This window comes from Mizuhopecten yessoensis, unplaced genomic scaffold (genome assembly GCF_002113885.1).
Source record: "Mizuhopecten yessoensis strain PY_sf001 unplaced genomic scaffold, ASM211388v2 scaffold5141, whole genome shotgun sequence".
Taxonomy (NCBI): Eukaryota; Metazoa; Mollusca; class Bivalvia; order Pectinida; family Pectinidae; genus Mizuhopecten; species Mizuhopecten yessoensis.
This window is the reverse complement of record NW_018405900.1, coordinates 1,247,829-1,266,755: the sequence shown is the minus strand read 5'-3', so window position 1 is coordinate 1,266,755 and position 18,927 is coordinate 1,247,829. Positions and strand designations below refer to the sequence as shown.

General features: G+C 37.3%; 1 protein-coding gene across 2 annotated transcripts; it reads right to left on the bottom strand.

Annotated features, from left to right (window-relative positions):
- Positions 1–600: 600 nt before the first annotated feature.
- Positions 601–18,489, bottom strand: LOC110450262. 2 transcript variants are annotated; one of them, XM_021497711.1, is made up of 12 exons: positions 18,299–18,489; positions 11,383–11,489; positions 10,624–10,756; positions 10,182–10,308; positions 9,609–9,818; positions 8,966–9,084; positions 8,220–8,358; positions 7,563–7,714; positions 7,044–7,285; positions 5,701–5,883; positions 5,281–5,448; positions 601–897 (listed from the first exon to the last, which is right to left on the bottom strand). In XM_021497711.1, exons 1-12 carry the CDS (start codon positions 18,358–18,360, stop codon positions 728–730), a joined length of 1,812 nt encoding a protein of 603 aa, XP_021353386.1. In that variant the 5' UTR covers positions 18,361–18,489; the 3' UTR covers positions 601–727. The 2 variants fall into 2 exon arrangements, with proteins under 2 accessions (XP_021353386.1, XP_021353387.1); XM_021497712.1 differs by having other exon boundaries at positions 7,044–7,282.
- Positions 18,490–18,927: the final 438 nt, after the last annotated feature.

Sequence of the window (18,927 nt, the reverse complement as noted above, 5' to 3'; positions counted from 1 at the left end):
AGTGTTTCTTTACTGTTATATGTACGTGATGTGTAGTCATTAGAGTGTGTCTATACTGTTATATTTACTGGGTGTGTAGTAATTAGAGTATTTCTACATGTATATACTGTTATATGTACGAGACGTGTAGTAATGAGATTGTAACTATACTGACTGATGTACGGGACGTGTAGTAATGAGAGACTTACTATACATATCTACGGGGGGGGGGTTAGTTATTTGATCTTAATCTATATTATTAATTATTGTAAGGATGGGTTATGACCTTCACCTAATTTTTGTTTTAGATAACGCGCGTTCATATCCGCTTTATAATTTGGAGTGGTTGCCGGTTACATGTTAAGGTGTCCAATGATGTACATGAAGTTATATTGAGGAGATAGCTGTTTACAGGTTCTGTCACCGAGAACTCCCTGGCTTCTACTTTGTCATTTTATTGGATTTTTGTTTAAGTAACGAAAAAAAACCGCTCAAAGATTTAGTCGTATTTAAATAAAAATATATTGAATATGTGTTGAAATGAAAAACTCTGAAAATTCAATAGAATATTTAATTATGTATAAGCTTAAACTGATATGTAAAATATCATTAAATGACGAATATAGTTTCACGTTTTATTACAATCTTTAATACACATTTTGATGGTTAATCATTACAAGATCGATAAAAAGACTAAATGCAGATGTTGTGGTGTTCCAGTCACTCCATATAAGTATATAGTTTGACCTTAGCTCCCCTTCTCAGACCGTTTGTTCGACCGCCCCGGCTGTGGGACCATCAGTTTGACCAATGCCTGTGGGTAATAGCCATGCTGTTTCTGACTCAGCTTTGTTTCCTTTGTCCAGCCATATGCAAAACCTTCGTCGTTTGCACCAAACTTCTGCTTGATTACTTGATCTGGAAAGATAAAAATAATAATCTGTAATGTATTGGGGCTTGTTTATGTCTGTTATATTGGCATTATATATTACATCAATCTGTAATGTATTGTGGTTGTTGCTATCCGTTATACTGACATTATAGATTACATCAATCTGTAATGTATTAGGGGTTGTTGCTATCCGTTATACTGACCTTATAGATTACATCAATCTGTAATGTATTGGAGGTTGTTGCTATCTGTTATACTGACATTATAGATTACATCCATCTGTAATGTATTGGGGTTGTTACTATCCGTTTTACTGACTTACATCAATCTGTAATGTATTGGGGTTGTTGCTATCTGTTATACTGACATTATAGATTACATCAATCTGTAATGTATTGTGGTTGTTGCTATCCGTTATACTGACATTATCGATTACATCAATCTGTAATGTATTGGGGTTGTTACTATCCGTATTACTGACATTATCGATTACATCAATCTGTAATGTATTGTGGTTGTTGCTATCCGTTATACTGACATTATCGATTACATCAATCTGTAATGTATTGGGGTTGTTGCTATCCGTATTACTGACATTATCGATTACATCAATCTGTAATGAATTGGGGGTTGTTGCTATCTGTTATACTGACATTATAGATTACACCAATTTCTAATGTATTAGGGCTACTACTATCCGATATACTAATATTTACTTTGGAGCTGGATCAACTCGACTGGTTGTTATGCATTGCTGCAAACTATAAAGTGCTATATCCTAAACCACTACAATGCCATGTTAGAATACCATGTCACTAAATCATATCTAATATCTATGACATGCCAATATCTTAATACACTCTCCTTGCAATGTCATTCCCCTTACTTTGTGTTACAATGTCATTCCCCTAACTATGTGTCACAATGTCACTCCCCTAACTTTGTGTTACAATGTCACTCCCCTAACTTTATGTTACAATGTCATGCCCCTAACTTTGTGTTACAATGTCATTCCCCTAACTTTGTGTTACAATGTCATGACCCTAACTGTGTGTTACAATGTCATGTCCCTAACTTTGTGTTACAATGTCATGTCCATAACTTTGTGTTACATTGTCATTCCCCTAACTTTGAATTTCAATGTCATGCCCCTAACTTTGTGTTACAATGTCATTCCCCTAACTTTGTGTTACAATATCATGATCCTTACTTTGTGTTACAATGTCATGCCCATAACTTTGAATTTCAATGTCATGTCCCTGACTTTGTGTTACAATGTCATGACCCTAACTTTGTGTTACAATGTCATGTCCATAACTTTGTGTTACAATGTCATTCCCCTAACTTTGAATTTCAATGTCATGCCCCTAACTTTGTGTTACAATGTCATTCCCCTAACTTTGTGTTACAATGTCATGACTCTAACTGTGTGTTACAATGTCATGCCCCTAACTTTGTGCTACAATGTCATGTCCATAACTTTGTGTTACAATGTCATTCCCCTTACTTTGAATTTCAATGTCATGCCCCTAACTTTGTGTTACCATGTCATTCCCCTAACTTTGTGTTACAATATCATGATCCTTACTTTGTGTTACAATGTCATGCCCCTAACTATGTGTTACAATGTCATGCCCATAACTTTGAATTTCAATGTCATGTCCCTAACTTTGAATTTCAATGTCATGTCCCTTACTTTGTGTTACAATGTCATGTCCCTAACTTTGTGATACAATGGCATTTCCATAGCTTTGTGTTACAATGTCATGTCCCTAACTTTGAATTTCAATGTCATGTCCCTAACTTTGTGTTACAATGTCATGCTCCTAACTTTGTGTTACAATGTCATGCCCCTAACTTTGTGTTACAATGTCATATCCCTAACTTTGTGTTACAATGTCATGCCCCTAACTTTGTGTTACAATGTCATGTCCCTAACTTTGTGTTACAATGTCATGCCCCTAACTTTGTGTTACAATGTCATGCCCCTAACTTTGTGTTACAATGTCATGCCCCTAACTTTGTGTTACAATGTCATGCCCCTAACTTTGTGTTACAATGTCATGCCCCTAACTTTGTGTTACAATGTCATGCCCCTAACTTTGTGTTACAATGTCATGCCCCTAACTTTGTGTTACAATGTCATGCCCCTAACTTTGTGTTACAATGTCATGCCCCTAACTTTGTGTTACAATGTCATGCCCCTAACTTTGTGTTACAATGTCATGCCCCTAACTTTGAATTTCAATGTCATGTCCCTTATTTTGTGTTACAATGGCATGTCCTTAACGTTGTGCTACAATGTCATATCCCTAACTTTGTGTTACAATGTCATGCCCTAACTTTGTGTTACAATGTCATATCCCTAACTTTGTGTTACAATGTCATATCCATAACCTTGTGTTACAATGTCATGCCCCTAACTTTGTGTTACAATGTCATATCCATAACCTTGTGTTACAATGTCATGCCCCTAACTTTGAATTTCAATGTCATGCCCCTAACTTTGAATTTCAATGTCATGCCCCTAGCTTTGAATTTCAATGTCATGTCCCTTATTTTGTGTTACAATGGCATGTCCTTAACGTTGTGCTACAATGTCATATCCCTAACTTTGTGTTACAATGTCATGCCCTAACTTTGTGTTACAATGTCATATCCCTAACTTTGTGTTACAATGTCATGTCCCTAACTTTGTATTTCAATGTCATGCCCCTAACTTTGAATTTCAATGTCATGCCCCTAACTTTGAATTTCAATGTCATGTTCATAACTTTGTGTTACTTTGTGTTTGCTGCGATATCATGTCCATACATTTCAGCTAAAATGTCAGACCACTAGCACTATGCTGTAATTATATTTAATTTCATGTCACTATTTTTGTTGACTGACATTTCATGCCAATAACTTCATGCTTCAATTTCTTGTCAGCAATTTTACAAACTACAGCAATGTTACGTCAATACCTGTAAGTATTACAGTAATGTCAGCAATTTTACAAATTACAGCAATGTTACGTCAATAATTGTATCTATTACAGCAATGTCAGTAATTTTACAAACTACAGCAATGTCACGAAAATAACTATATATTACAACAATGTCAGGAATTTTACAAATTACAGCAATTTGACGTCAATAACGGTATGCATTACAGCAATGTCAGAAATTTTACAAATTACAGCAATGTCACGTCAATAATTTTATGTATTATAGCATAGCAATATAATTTCACTAACTTAGCATATAAGAATTTGCCGTTGATATTATGTTGCAATGTCACATCACTATTTTTCAGCAAAGTCAAGCCATTAGCTTTATGTATCTGCTGCAATGTCATATCACTAACTTTATATATAACAGCAATGTCATGCTATTGACTTTACAGATTACACCAAACCATTGCATTGTCTTTCATTATGTTGTAACATAACACCAACGTCATGCCACTTAGCAATTTTACATATTATAGTAATGTTATGTCACTAATTTAGCTTATCACGAACATGCCACTTATATTATACTGCCATGTCAAGCCACTTACGTTATACTGCCATGTCAAGCCACTTACATAATACTGCCATGTCAAGCCAATAACTTTATGATGCAATTTCATGCCTTAAACTTTACATATTACAGCAAAATACATGTATTTCAATGCAATATCATGCCACCAAATATATATATATATGTATCAGTACGTCGTATTGCCAATAAATTAAAGCTTATCAGGTCACTGAGATGTATGTATCCACTTCACGATACAACCTAGGATTAATAGCTTACTAACATGTATAGCTGACTAACGGAAGGTTAACAGTCGACAAATGTTAGCTTATTTCTAAACAAAGGGGTTTTCTGTTGAATTGAGTGCTGATTACTTTGCCATCGATTGACGAAATCGGACTAAGTTTGTTTATCCTCACGTTTTTAAGTGTTTACAAGTTATCCTCAAGAGTAAAACACTCCATCATTACGCGGAACTTCCGGTCGTGTTGGGGAATTCCCCTTACTTAAGCAACATCTCCCACACATCTGACATAACCACTTGCTCATCCCTGTTTCTAACAGGAATGCCTCATATCCATTCACTAGCGTTTAGCATGGATTAGGTGATTGGTTTATGTCAGGTCAGTGGTGTTTATTATTATACCCCATCTATATAACACCGTGTCTGATTGGAATAAATTAATCACATCACAGGGAAATAAAACATCATGATGACCTTACGCGCTCGAGTTTCCCGGTCATATTTCCCTTATTTTGAACCTCTAGAAGAATGACCAAGAGCCTCCTTACATACATTAGGTCAGCGATGTTGTCAGATCATTAAGGCTACTATTGTATAAATATATTTCACGGTTGAAATGGGTGACAAAGGTGAGATGTGTTCTAGAAAGGGAGTCTCACTTTGTTTGAAGGATAGTTGATCCGTCGTGCGCGCGCTGTACGGATGGAGGGCTATCACTCGGACTCCACGCATCAAAGCAATATTATCGCTGTCCCCTTCCTTCTCCTCCTCCTCCTCCTCTGGCTCACTGTCTAAGGGTTTAGCATACAACCGGACATTGCTGGCATCTACGGAAATAACTCATTTTTAATCATACCTCGAAAGCATGTGTTGTTTCGCTGTTGTGTTTTATTGAACTAATCATTATGAAAACTTGTCAGGTAATTAAGAAACATATCTTGTCGATTCCCACAACTATGTGGTACTTTACTGAATAATTCACATATATCTATTCAACTTTTTAACGCTTATTAGCAATCTTTATATTGAATTATTAAAATATTAACATAATCTGCTGCTCTTCATATACATGTACATACCAAATCCAAACCTGGTGGCGGCATGGGCCTCAATGATAGGTTCGTCAACAAAATCGTCGTCTCTGTCCTCGTCGTCATCAGACAGACTAGGACAAAATGGACGGGGAGGGAATGGAGCGGGTGGTCGGTAGGCCGGGATGTCTTCTTCGGGCAGGTAGATCGTCTCTATGTCGTCTGATCTCACTAAGTACGAAACAACAAGTCAATTTAAACAAAACACACTAGGGGACACATTAAATCCACGCAGAAAGAACTTAAATCAGTGGCTGGGACTAAATATATTAGGAAAGCAATGGTGACCATTAGATACGGTCTACAAAACACTTATTGAATGCTAGAAATGAAGATATCATCAACGACGATGCATACAGCACTTGAGTCAAATTGTAATATTTTTTCTCTCTTTGAATCATGATGAATTATAATTTCATTTGTTAATATTTTCGTTATAATAAAACAGTTAAAAAATGGGTAATTCGGGAAATACCAAATTTATGGTTACCCCTGGTAAAAAAAACCAATATTTCCCTCGGCGGCTTTGCCGACTCTGGAAATAGATTTTCACCTCGGAGGACCATAACTTTGCTATTTCCCTCATATCCATTCTATAACTGTATAATATTATTATAGACAGGTGGTTTATAGTTATAGGCCAGGTTGGACATATATTATTATAAACGGACATATATTATTAAAACGGACATATATTATTATAAACAGGTGGTTTCAAGAACCTCTTACTATCAAGGCAACGAATGGAGTATTATCATCTAAAGGCATGCTTACATAAGAGTATATAAAGTAACAAAAGCAAGCTTGTGCAGCTACGAATGTGATATTGGCATGTTTGTCATCAGCCGAACAGATACCTGTGTGATATCAGCTGAACAGATACCTGTGTGATATCAGCCGAACAGATACCTGGGTGTCATCAGCCGAACAGTTACCTGTGTGGTATCAGCCGAACAGATACCTGTGTGATATCAGCCGAACAGATACCTAGGTGTCATCAGCCGAACATGTATGTTTGTCATCTTTAGCAAAGTAGGGAAATGGCGTGTAGGTGTGCTATTAGGAGCGTTGTTGGAACACGAGATATAAGTTTGCCATCAGCCGCATATATGGGGCGCTAGATATATGTGAGCATCCAGGTGCATAGTTGGATCATTTGATATACATGTGCCATCAGGCACAAAGTTAAAAAACTAGATATATATGTGTCTTACGGAGCATCATGGATTACACGTGACGTTTTTCTCAGTTAAGTCGCCTTTACGAACATAATATATAAACAGGAAGGCAATCCCCCCTATTCCCCTCGAGCCATAGATAATAATACCAACCCGAAGTGTCCGAGATATCAGGCCTGGTAAACAGAATCACACGTTCTGGTTCCTCCTCTTGACGATGCTGATGCCGCTTTGCCAGTTCCATCACCCTGGTCACTGACTCTTCTGACGACGAACTGGTCGGTGGCTCAAACACGTGCACACTTGTGAATGTTACTGGACTTTTGTTGCTCCTGGGGGGATTTCTCCGTGTATCGCGATCTCGAGGGCGAATCCTTCCGCCAAATGGCCTGCTGCTGAAGGGTGAATGTTAGCAGGATTTGAAAAGGAGAAATGTTGAAATATCATGCGATATTTGTGATGATGGGCATTGTTAATAATTAACTTCTCAAAAAATAAATTTGGTAGATTTATTTTACCAATGATATTCGAAAAGACATGCAGCTGGACAATTATCCGAATTCCGATGTTATTTTCCACCAATATTATCATTTCGTCAAACAATTAGGGACCGTCCAGGAATCATCATTTGACTTTAGATGTACCCCTAGGAAACAAAATAAGCATCCCTACCTCTTCCGTTCTCTAGCATCACTAGGAGGAATTGGTGTTCCACCGGCGGGGGGCAAGACAATACCAGGGGTCCCGGAGGGTGACGTCCGCACGAGAGACGGGGCCATTGATGGCCGAACATTGCCAGGAATCGCACTCGGGGTTATCAGATCCTGGTAAAACACAGGACAAAAAGGTACGGTAATTTTCATTCGCATGCTTCATGTGTGTATTAGTAGATTAAACATCAACATTTCGATGTAGCATGTCCTACTCATTGATAAACCGTTTACATTGTCTCAGCACGTCAACAAGGCCTGTGAGAATACAAAAATAACACCTCTTTCTAACATATGAGTCTTCGTTTCCAATGCCGACGAATTTTCGCATTGTGACGTCATAAAGTTTGTTGTGAGGTCATTAAGTCTATTATGACGTCATAAAAAAGTTAAGGATAAATGCTCATTAAATTGTAAATGCCCATCAGAAAATGTGTCTGCATGTCATTTTGTACCTGCAAGACGTCCTTTTTGGGTCATAATATAGCCGAACATTTATTTTTTCTAAACAATGGATCTACAGGGTGTAATTCGAAAATGAAAAGCTAAAGTACCAGGGGAAAATCTCTCTTCTAAAGATACACTGTCATTCTATTTTGAACTCTTTTACTGAACTGACCTGTAGGGAAAAGACGGTCCCAACTTTGCGGGCCTTTGCAGCTCGCTCCATCTTCTGCCAGGCGGCGTCGGCCACACTGAGCGCATCCACGTTAGACAGCGCCTTCAGCATGTCATCCATCGCGCGCCGTCTAGTGGCGCTGTAACTCAAATAGTTTGGTTTTATATTGTTTCAGTGGCGGATCCAGAGACTTATTTGGGGGGGAGGGGGGTTCCAAATTTCCTGGGGGGGTTTCCACGTGGGGAAAAATTGAGGAAAATGGTGAAAATACATGATTTTTAAAGAAAAAATTTAGGGTGGGGGGGTTTCCTGAAGCCCAAAAAAACCTCTGGATCCGCCACTGTGTTTAGCCTCCTATTAACAGCTAAGGTCATTGAATAACGTGCCTCAATGTGTGCTGTGTAAGCGTGCATGTGTGTATGTGTGTCGGAGAGGGTATATTGGTGTGATAGCGCGGATCTGATACAGTTCTCACTGAAATACCATGCCGAAGACACCAGCTACCACTCCGCCCGGTCACATAATACCGACAACAGGATAACCAGTTGTAACCATTACCCAAACGCTGAACGGGACGCAGTTGAAGAAGATTTTGTTTTAAAGAAATGGCATATTTCAAGACTCATTTAATTTAAATCATAAGGATATGCAATATGTTTACAATAAAGTTTGCATAATTAATAGGAACTCCGCATTAATTTTGTAAAGTCATGATCAAATATTTAAATGTTTTTGTATGTGGTTACCTCTCTTCCGGCATCTCGATATGACGAAGTCTGGTCATGAATTCTATAAGCTGTGCAAACATTAGCCGAACTCTATCTTTTTCCAACACATTTAAATCCTTCAACATTTCTAGAAGTGTCTGCAACAAAAACATGGAAAAACCGAAAATAAAATGAGGTGCCACCTAAGGTAAATCAAGTCTTGTCAATATGGCAGATACAGAAAACAATAATAATAATGTGTCAACTTTACAACGCGAATTTGAATTTTATGATTAATGGCACACTACGTAGTAGGGGAGGTAACTCCGACTACTCTAACCTTTAGATTATGACATTACTGAACACCACTTAAGCAAACAAATTATACAGATTCGTTGGTGTAGAAAATATTGAAAATGATCACATCTTGGTCCTTTAAAGGGGAACACATGGCCGTCAACATGATAGAACGGAATCAAGGCATTTAAAGTAAAACACACAACTGCAACATTAAAATCAGAAGTTACAAAGAAAGAAAAGTGTCCCCTCCACCCCCTCGATTTTGGGGAAGAACTTGCCGCGCCAAACATCTTCGTGTATTATGTCATCCCAGTTATGCATGTCGGCGAACATTTCATGGTGGTGTGTATTCAATATGGATTTAAATTTATTCTAAACATACCATTTTTTTGCCTTGACAAAGTGACTCGAGTTCCCGTTCTGCTACCTCTGACCCCTCCTCTTCCAAGTCATGCTTGCGCTTCTGGTCTATCATCTTGTTCATCAGACTGTCCACTCGGCGCCCCTTCGATGACCGTCTAGTGGCCAGACGACTTCTGGAGGTCATCTGTGACTCGAGCAGGTCCAATTTTACCTTACAATCCTGCATTGCCTGTAATGTGTTGTTTGCGAATGATTATTATTTACGCGTGAAATCGATTTTTTTTTCTATATTGATTTTGGATGTGACACTGTAGAAATGGAAACAATACTATTGTATATTTTATGGATTCTAGATGGAGTCCCAATTTTTGCACTCCTTGGGTAGCTTTTTACGTTATAAAATTAGTATGAAAACACAAGAAAACTTTACAGTAGGACTCGTTTTGAAGCGATCTAATCGCTGAACCCGTGGTGAGCAACTGAATAGCAATCACTTTATTTACAGTATATCCGAAGTCCCATTGCCAGCATCCGTCCGCTGTGTTTTTGGCACAAGTTGAACGAGAACAAATATAGCAGTAACTATCGATACCTTCTTCCTATGGGAATGCACCGACTCCAAATTAACCCTATTCCTGTTGTCCTTGACGAAGTCTTCCTCGATACCCGCGACCCCTCGGCAGTTCCGATGGAAGATTCCTTCCGTCAATCCCATGTCCCTGTCAGTGTAAATACGTACATGTATCATCACGTCGGTAGAGTTCACTACATTTATATGAACTAGGGAAAAAGTAGTAAAGATTGTCAGACTGTACAAGAAATGTAAGTACCCATTACAGCGATAACAAAAGCAGAACAAAAATTAAATTAAACAAAAAATAAAGAAGTTTAAATTAGTAAACAAACATACAAACAAAAGACAAAAACGAAAAACAAAACAAAAACAACGTCCTACAAGGTTCGTTTTAACAACATCAATTTAAATATTTGATATAGTTTTCTTTGATAAATAGAGTTGTTTATAGGGACTATACCTATATAGGATGTTGTAAGGCCCACTGTCCTCTAAGATTTGGTTGTACACGCGCTGATGGGCAGCGGCGGTCAGTTCAGCCTCTCCGGGCAAAATGTCGGCTATCATCTGGAACACCTCATTGTCCCGGAAATCTGTTGCCGAGGGAACACGCGAAACATTGTGTTGCTGTATTATTTACTGTGTACTTTACATTTTGTCCATCAAATACTTTTTATAATTATCAAAATTGTGCAAAACTTCTGAACACATCCTACGCACTCTGTGGTAATTGTAACTATTCATCAGTACCATACATGCTTCACATACAAATCATTGATGGTACAATGTATTTATGTATCTCTATCAGTGTTATGAAGTCAAGCGCCATTCCTCCTGTCCGTACAGTTTTTGCAGATCATGTATTTTTTCATACAAAAATATACTTTTCCAGTCTCAAATATGCTCAGGTTATGCCAATATTTAAGAAACAAGAGGCGCAATGTGACTGCATCGCTCACCTTGTATTAATATCACACTCTTGTAACCTTAAAAGTGGACTAAAATATACCTATAGGCAAACTATCAGTATATATTAAGTTATTCAAACGAACATGATACAAGATTAAAACACATTTGACCTTTGTGACCTTGAAAGTCGGACAAGAACACTAAGTTGAACACACTTTAAATCCCTAAATCTTTTTGTAACATTGCTCTGTACAAACGGAAAAAAATGACAAGCCTGGAATACCTAAGCAGGTTAATTTTGAGAACGTACCTTTGCCCTCCTTTACTATTTTGTCCGCCCACCCATTGAGGTTCTTGATGTAGGTCTGCTCCACACGTGCTCGCTCCCATACCATCAGGGCAACATATTCCTGTAACCTGAAAATCAACCAGCATACAAATATTACCTCTCATATCTACATTAATTTGATCCAGGCTGGGTCATCAATTACCTGTAATTTGGCGATGATAAGAGCTTAAAAATTCAGAAATGAAAATTTATTTACCCCCAATAACTGTAAATATAATAGACAAGTATACCACTCCACATTTGTACATTAGACAGACAGGTAATACAAACAAATATATCACTCTACAATTGAACATTAACCAGACAGGTATACCACTCCACAACAATTGTACATTATACAGACAGGTAAACCACTCGACAACTGTACATTATACAGACAACTATAGCACTCCGCAACTGTGTATTATACAGACAAGTATACCACTCCACAACTGTACATTATACAGAATGATATACCACTCCACAACTGTGTATTATACAGACAGGTATGCCACCCCCACCACTCCACAACTGTGTATTATACAGACAGATTTACCAATCTGCAACTACATGCTTAGCAGACAGATATACCACTCCAAAACTGTGTATTATACAGACAAGTATACCACTTCACAACTGTACATTATACAGACAGATTTACCACTCCACAACTGTACATTATACAGACAAATTTACCACTCCACAACTGTGTATTATACAGACAGGTATACCACTCCACAACTGTGTATTATACAGACAGGTGTACCACTCCACAACTGTGTATTATACAGACATATTTACCACTCCACAACTGTGTATTATACAGACAGATTTACCACTCCACAACTGTGTATTATACAGACAGGTATACCACTCCACAACTGTACATTATACAGACAGATTTACCACTCCACAACTGTACATTATACAGACAGATTTACCACTCCACAACTGTACATTATACAGACAAATTTACCACTCCACAACTGTGTATTATACAGACAGGTATACCACTCCACAACTGTGTATTATACAGACAGGTGTACCACTCCACAACTGTGTATTATACAGACATATTTACCACTCCACAACTGTGTATTATACAGACAGATTTACCACTCCACAACTGTGTATTATACAGACAGGTATACCACTCCACAACTGTACATTATACAGACAGATTTACCACTCCACAACTGTACATTATACAGACAGATTTACCACTCCACAACTGTACATTATACAGACAAATTTACCACTCCACAACTGTGTATTATACAGACAGGTATACCACTCCACAACTGTGTATTATACAGACAGGTGTACCACTCCACAACTGTGTATTATACAGACATATTTACCACTCCACAACTGTGTATTATACAGACAGATTTACCACTCCACAACTGTGTATTATACAGACAGGTATACCACTCCACAACTGTACATTATACAGACAGATTTACCACTCCACAACTGTACATTATACAGACAGATTTACCACTCCACAACTGTACATTATACAGACAAATTTACCACTCCACAACTGTGTATTATACAGACAGGTATACCACTCCACAACTGTGTATTATACAGACAGGTGTACCACTCCACAACTGTGTATTATACAGACATATTTACCACTCCACAACTGTGTATTATACAGACAGATTTACCACTCCACAACTGTGTATTATACAGACAGGTATACCACTCCACAACTGTACATTATACAGACAGATTTACCACTCCACAACTGTACATTATACAGACAGATTTACCACTCCACAACTGTACATTATACAGACAAATTTACCACTCCACAACTGTGTATTATACAGACAGGTATACCACTCCACAACTGTGTATTATACAGACAGGTGTACCACTCCACAACTGTGTATTATACAGACATATTTACCACTCCACAACTGTGTATTATACAGACAGATTTACCACTCCACAACTGTGTATTATACAGACAGGTATACCACTCCACAACTGTACATTATACAGACAGATTTACCACTCCACAACTGTACATTATACAGACAGATTTACCACTCCACAACTGTACATTATACAGACAAATTTACCACTCCACAACTGTGTATTATACAGACAGGTATACCACTCCACAACTGTGTATTATACAGACAGGTGTACCACTCCACAACTGTGTATTATACAGACATATTTACCACTCCACAACTGTGTATTATACAGACAGATTTACCACTCCACAACTGTGTATTATACAGACAGGTATACCACTCCACAACTGTACATTATACAGACAGATTTACCACTCCACAACTGTACATTATACAGACAGATTTACCACTCCACAACTGTACATTATACAGACAAATTTACCACTCCACAACTGTGTATTATACAGACAGGTATACCACTCCACAACTGTGTATTATACAGACAGGTGTACCACTCCACAACTGTGTATTATACAGACATATTTACCACTCCACAACTGTGTATTATACAGACAGATTTACCACTCCACAACTGTGTATTATACAGACAGGTATACCACTCCACAACTGTACATTATACAGACAGATTTACCACTCCACAACTGTACATTATACAGACAGATTTACCACTCCACAACTGTACATTATACAGACAAATTTACCACTCCACAACTGTGTATTATACAGACAGGTATACCACTCCACAACTGTGTATTATACAGACAGGTGTACCACTCCACAACTGTGTATTATACAGACATATTTACCACTCCACAACTGTGTATTATACAGACAGATTTACCACTCCACAACTGTGTATTATACAGACAGGTATACCACTCCACAACTGTACATTATACAGACAGATTTACCACTCCACAACTGTACATTATACAGACAGATTTACCACTCCACAACTGTACATTATACAGACAAATTTACCACTCCACAACTGTGTATTATACAGACAGGTATACCACTCCACAACTGTGTATTATACAGACAGGTGTACCACTCCACAACTGTGTATTATACAGACATATTTACCACTCCACAACTGTGTATTATACAGACAGATTTACCACTCCACAACTGTGTATTATACAGACAGGTATACCACTCCACAACTGTACATTATACAGACAGATTTACCACTCCACAACTGTACATTATACAGACAGATTTACCACTCCACAACTGTGTATTATACAGACAGATTTACCACTCCACAACTGTGTATTATACAGACAGGTATACCACTCCACAACTGTACATTATACAGACAGATTTACCACTCCACAACTGTACATTATACAGACAGATTTACCACTCCACAACTGTACATTATACAGACAAATTTACCACTCCACAACTGTGTATTATACAGACAGGTATACCACTCCACAACTGTGTATTATACAGACAGGTGTACCACTCCACAACTGTGTATTATACAGACATATTTACCACTCCACAACTGTGTATTATACAGACAGATTTACCACTCCACAACTGTGTATTATACAGACAGGTATACCACTCCACAACTGTACATTATACAGACAGATTTACCACTCCACAACTGTACATTATACAGACAGATTTACCACTCCACAACTGTACATTATACAGACAAATTTACCACTCCACAACTGTGTATTATACAGACAGGTATACCACTCCACAACTGTGTATTATACAGACAGGTGTACCACTCCACAACTGTGTATTATACAGACATATTTACCACTCCACAACTGTGTATTATACAGACAGATTTACCACTCCACAACTGTGTATTATACAGACAGGTATACCACTCCACAACTGTACATTATACAGACAGATTTACCACTCCACAACTGTGTATTATACAGACAGATTTACCACTCCACAACTGTGTATTATACAGGCAGGTATACCAATTTTCAACTACATGCTTAGCAGACAGATATACTACTCCACAACTGGATGTAAAACATACAGATATACCACTCCACAACTGGATGTAAAACATACAGATATACCACTCCAAAACTTTACATACAACATCAACCACTCCAAAACAGTACGTACATTTTAAACAGGAAGGAACATTAAACAACATACGTGTTGAAATACTGTAATGACATGCTAATCAGTATAGATCCTGCTTGCAAACCTATTTTTTATGCTGATGACAGTACAATTCCTTTTTCTCACTCTGACCCAAAATGTATATCAACCAAATTGGGCCAGGTTCTAGAATCATGCTCAGATTGGCTAGTTGATAATAAACTGCCATTATACATCTAGGGAATGCATCCTCTTTGGAACTAAGAGAAAGCTAAAAAATGTTGAACAGTTTAAAATTATTTGTAATGGTCATGCTATTCTGATGCAGCCTTCGTCAACTATCTTGGTTTGTCCATTGATTGCTTTTTTATCTGGTGAATGTATAGTCAACAGCATTGTAAAAAAGTAAGTAGTAGACTTAAATTTCTATATAGGCAAACAAGTTCTCTTCCACTAGTAGTAGACTTAAATTTCTATATAGGCAGACAAGTTCTCTTCCACAAGTAGTAGACTTAAATTTCTATATAGGCAGACAAGTTCTCTTCAACTAGTAGTAGACTTAAATTTCTATATAGGCAAACAAGTTCTCTTCCACTGTCCACCAGGAAAATCTTATGCTCAGCCATAATACAATGTCAATTTGATTACTCTTGCTCATCCTGGTACTCTGGTTTAACTAAAAAAACTAAAACAAAGACTGCAGATTTCACGAAATAAAGTTATTAGATTTTTTCTTAAATTAGATTCCAGGTCAATAATTGGTTACAATGAATTATCTAGTCTAAATATGATTAATGTTAGTAACAGAGTAAAACAAGTCAGAGTAAACCATGCTTTTAATATCTTTAATGACAAATGCCTCTCCTATTTAAAAACTGACTTCAAAAGCCTAACAGAACTGCAGCAACACTATACAAAATCTAGTGAATACAATTTTTATATTCCAAATTGTGAGTGGGGCAGAATCTACCATGTTTTATTGCAATGCTGCTAAAGATTGGAATTCTTTACCAGAAAGATCATTCAAAGTTGCGATCAAAAAACATCTTTTTGAAAAACTGAATAGAGAACAGGATCAGGTATTTGTATTTTATTGACGTAATATGTTTTATATATAGTTTTGTGTATGTGTGTGTGAGTGTGTTCACAATATGGGTGCTGTACTTCAATGCAACGTGTTTTAAGTTATAACCTATATATTAAGGATTTTATGTGTTATATTTGTAATAAACCATTTTTGCATCGAATAATATATATTTTGTTTCATTTTGTTCAATTGGAAAAAAATCGAAATTTCATGATTTCCCAAAAAATCTGAAGAAAATCTCGCAAGGTATGGGTTATTGTTCAGAAATAATTTGCTTATGCAATAGAGATGCTGTAGACCAAAAAAAAAATGCCTCATTACGTTTTTAGGTGGAGGGACGGGGATCCTTAACATCAGTTTCAACATAAAAATTGAGTTATCTTCAAATATAATAACTATAGTATTTTTTACTTAAGTAGTGTGTATGTGTCTTTTAATGGACCCCAGTGGAAATAAGCTTCAGGGCTTTCTGGGTATTCCTGGTTTTAAGGGCGACATATATTTTAGTTATTTTATTTTTCGTAGGAATAGCCATTACCTATCTGGTAATTTATAAAATTGTGATAACTTTTTTTAGAGACGTATATAATTTTACATTCATATGTTTTATAATGTAACCAGTTATATAAATTATTAGTGCCAAAAAATGTATTGGGTACTGTATGAAATTGTTAAGTTGTACCTTTTTACCAAATAAATTTGACTTGAATTGAATTGTTTTATATCCATCATCTCAATTGTCCTGCTGCGAGAGCAATCGAGACATCGCCAGTTAAACTGTTTTAAAAGATTGTTTTGGTTTTTTTTTAGGCGTGTGCACGGAACCAGGCCTCACCCAAGACTGCAGTGGGAATCGTTACAACATCGTCGATGGAAACAAACATTTACAAAATGTTGTAAAAGCCAACATCATCCAGCAGTATTCATCAATTCTATTCAATTCTTCTGATCTGAAGTGGAGTACTCATATCAATAACATCACAAAAAAGGCCAATTCAACTCTGGGTTTCCTGAGGCGCAATCTCAAAATGTCATCCTCTAACATCAAACAAATGGCCTATAAGTCCCTGGACCGCCCTCAGGTTGAATACGCTAGCCAGTATGGGACCCTTACTTAAAAATAGACAAGCTAGAGATGGTACAGCGCAGGACTGCCGGCTTCGTTGCCAACCGCTATTGTAACACCTCCAGCGTTGGCAACATGTTAGAACACCTAAAATGGCGTAGTCTTTCAGATCGCAGGAAAGACGCGAGGCTGTCCATGTTCTATAAAATCCACCATAATAAAGTTGCCATTATTACTAAACAGCTCACCCCTATAACCAGACAAACAAGGCATAGTCATCGAACCTCATTTCAAACTATCTCATGCAGGACGTCTGTAAGGAAGGAATCATTCTTTCCTCGGACTATCAAAGATTGGAACAAACTCTCTTCTCAAATTATTTCTTCTGATTCACTACTGCCCTTCAAATCATATATCTCTGTTCATCAATATTAAGTCCTGTTCCTTTTCTTTCATAGCGCTACACCTTTATATGACATGATCTTCACTATGCGGAAGTAGGTAATAAAATGGTAGAAGTAGAAGTATTCTACACAGCAAGTGACAAAAGAACTCAAGGGCATCAAGACAGAACAGAGCAAAGAAGAACCTCATTATTTCGAGATAGCGCAGCACAAAACGATGCCTACGAATCTTAATATTAGCTACATGTATGAATAGCGATACAAGTGATAGAATAAGCTAATGGTGACCTACTTCACAGAAGCTTTGTTTTTCTTGATGGCCTCCTCGACGAGTAGGAAGGGCAGGACATCCATTTTCGCCTGGGGTACAACCTCGCGTCGACTTCACGAGATACTACGGTGTGGGAATGTACAGGATCACTTATCGGCGAACAGGATGATGTCTGATATATTGTTACTACGGTAGAAGTCACATGACGTCATCAACAAAAGGACAATGCATTAAGTATATGACGTCACTATGCTTATCATGTGTTCGCATGAGGAACAATTGAAAGTAAAGCAAATGTCAAAGTTTGTACAAACAATAACATTGTCTTCATTCTCCTAGGAATCATATATCCGTCTTCCTACTTTCGTATATATTCTTTTATTGCTATGCCAAGACTACTTTAGGAATAAAAGGTTTGACAAAAACCTTAAAGGGACAGTTTAGTTAAGTGTTTTTTTTTTTAATCTTGATACAATAGTCTTCACAATAATAGTTTGATACTACTTATGAACAATTCATGTAAAGAAATTTACAAGGGTCAATGTTTTCTTGACGTTTAAAACAGTAATGAAGAAATCTTTAACTGTATAGCTGTACGTTTTAGCGGCGGCTGTCGGTGAATTAAATGTCCTTCCAGCCAAGGTGGAAAG

Coding starts and splice junctions, on each gene's coding strand:
- LOC110450262 (XM_021497711.1), bottom strand. CDS start 18,360: ATGGATGTCCTGCCCTTCCTACTCGTCGAGGAGGCCATCAAGAAAAAC. Junction 10,309..10,623: donor CCTTACAACATCCTATATAG/GTATAGTCCCTA, acceptor TTACACTGACAG/GGACATGGGATTGACGGAAG. Junction 5,449..5,700: donor CGCCACCAGGTTTGGATTTG/GTATGTACATGT, acceptor TTATTTCCGTAG/ATGCCAGCAATGTCCGGTTG.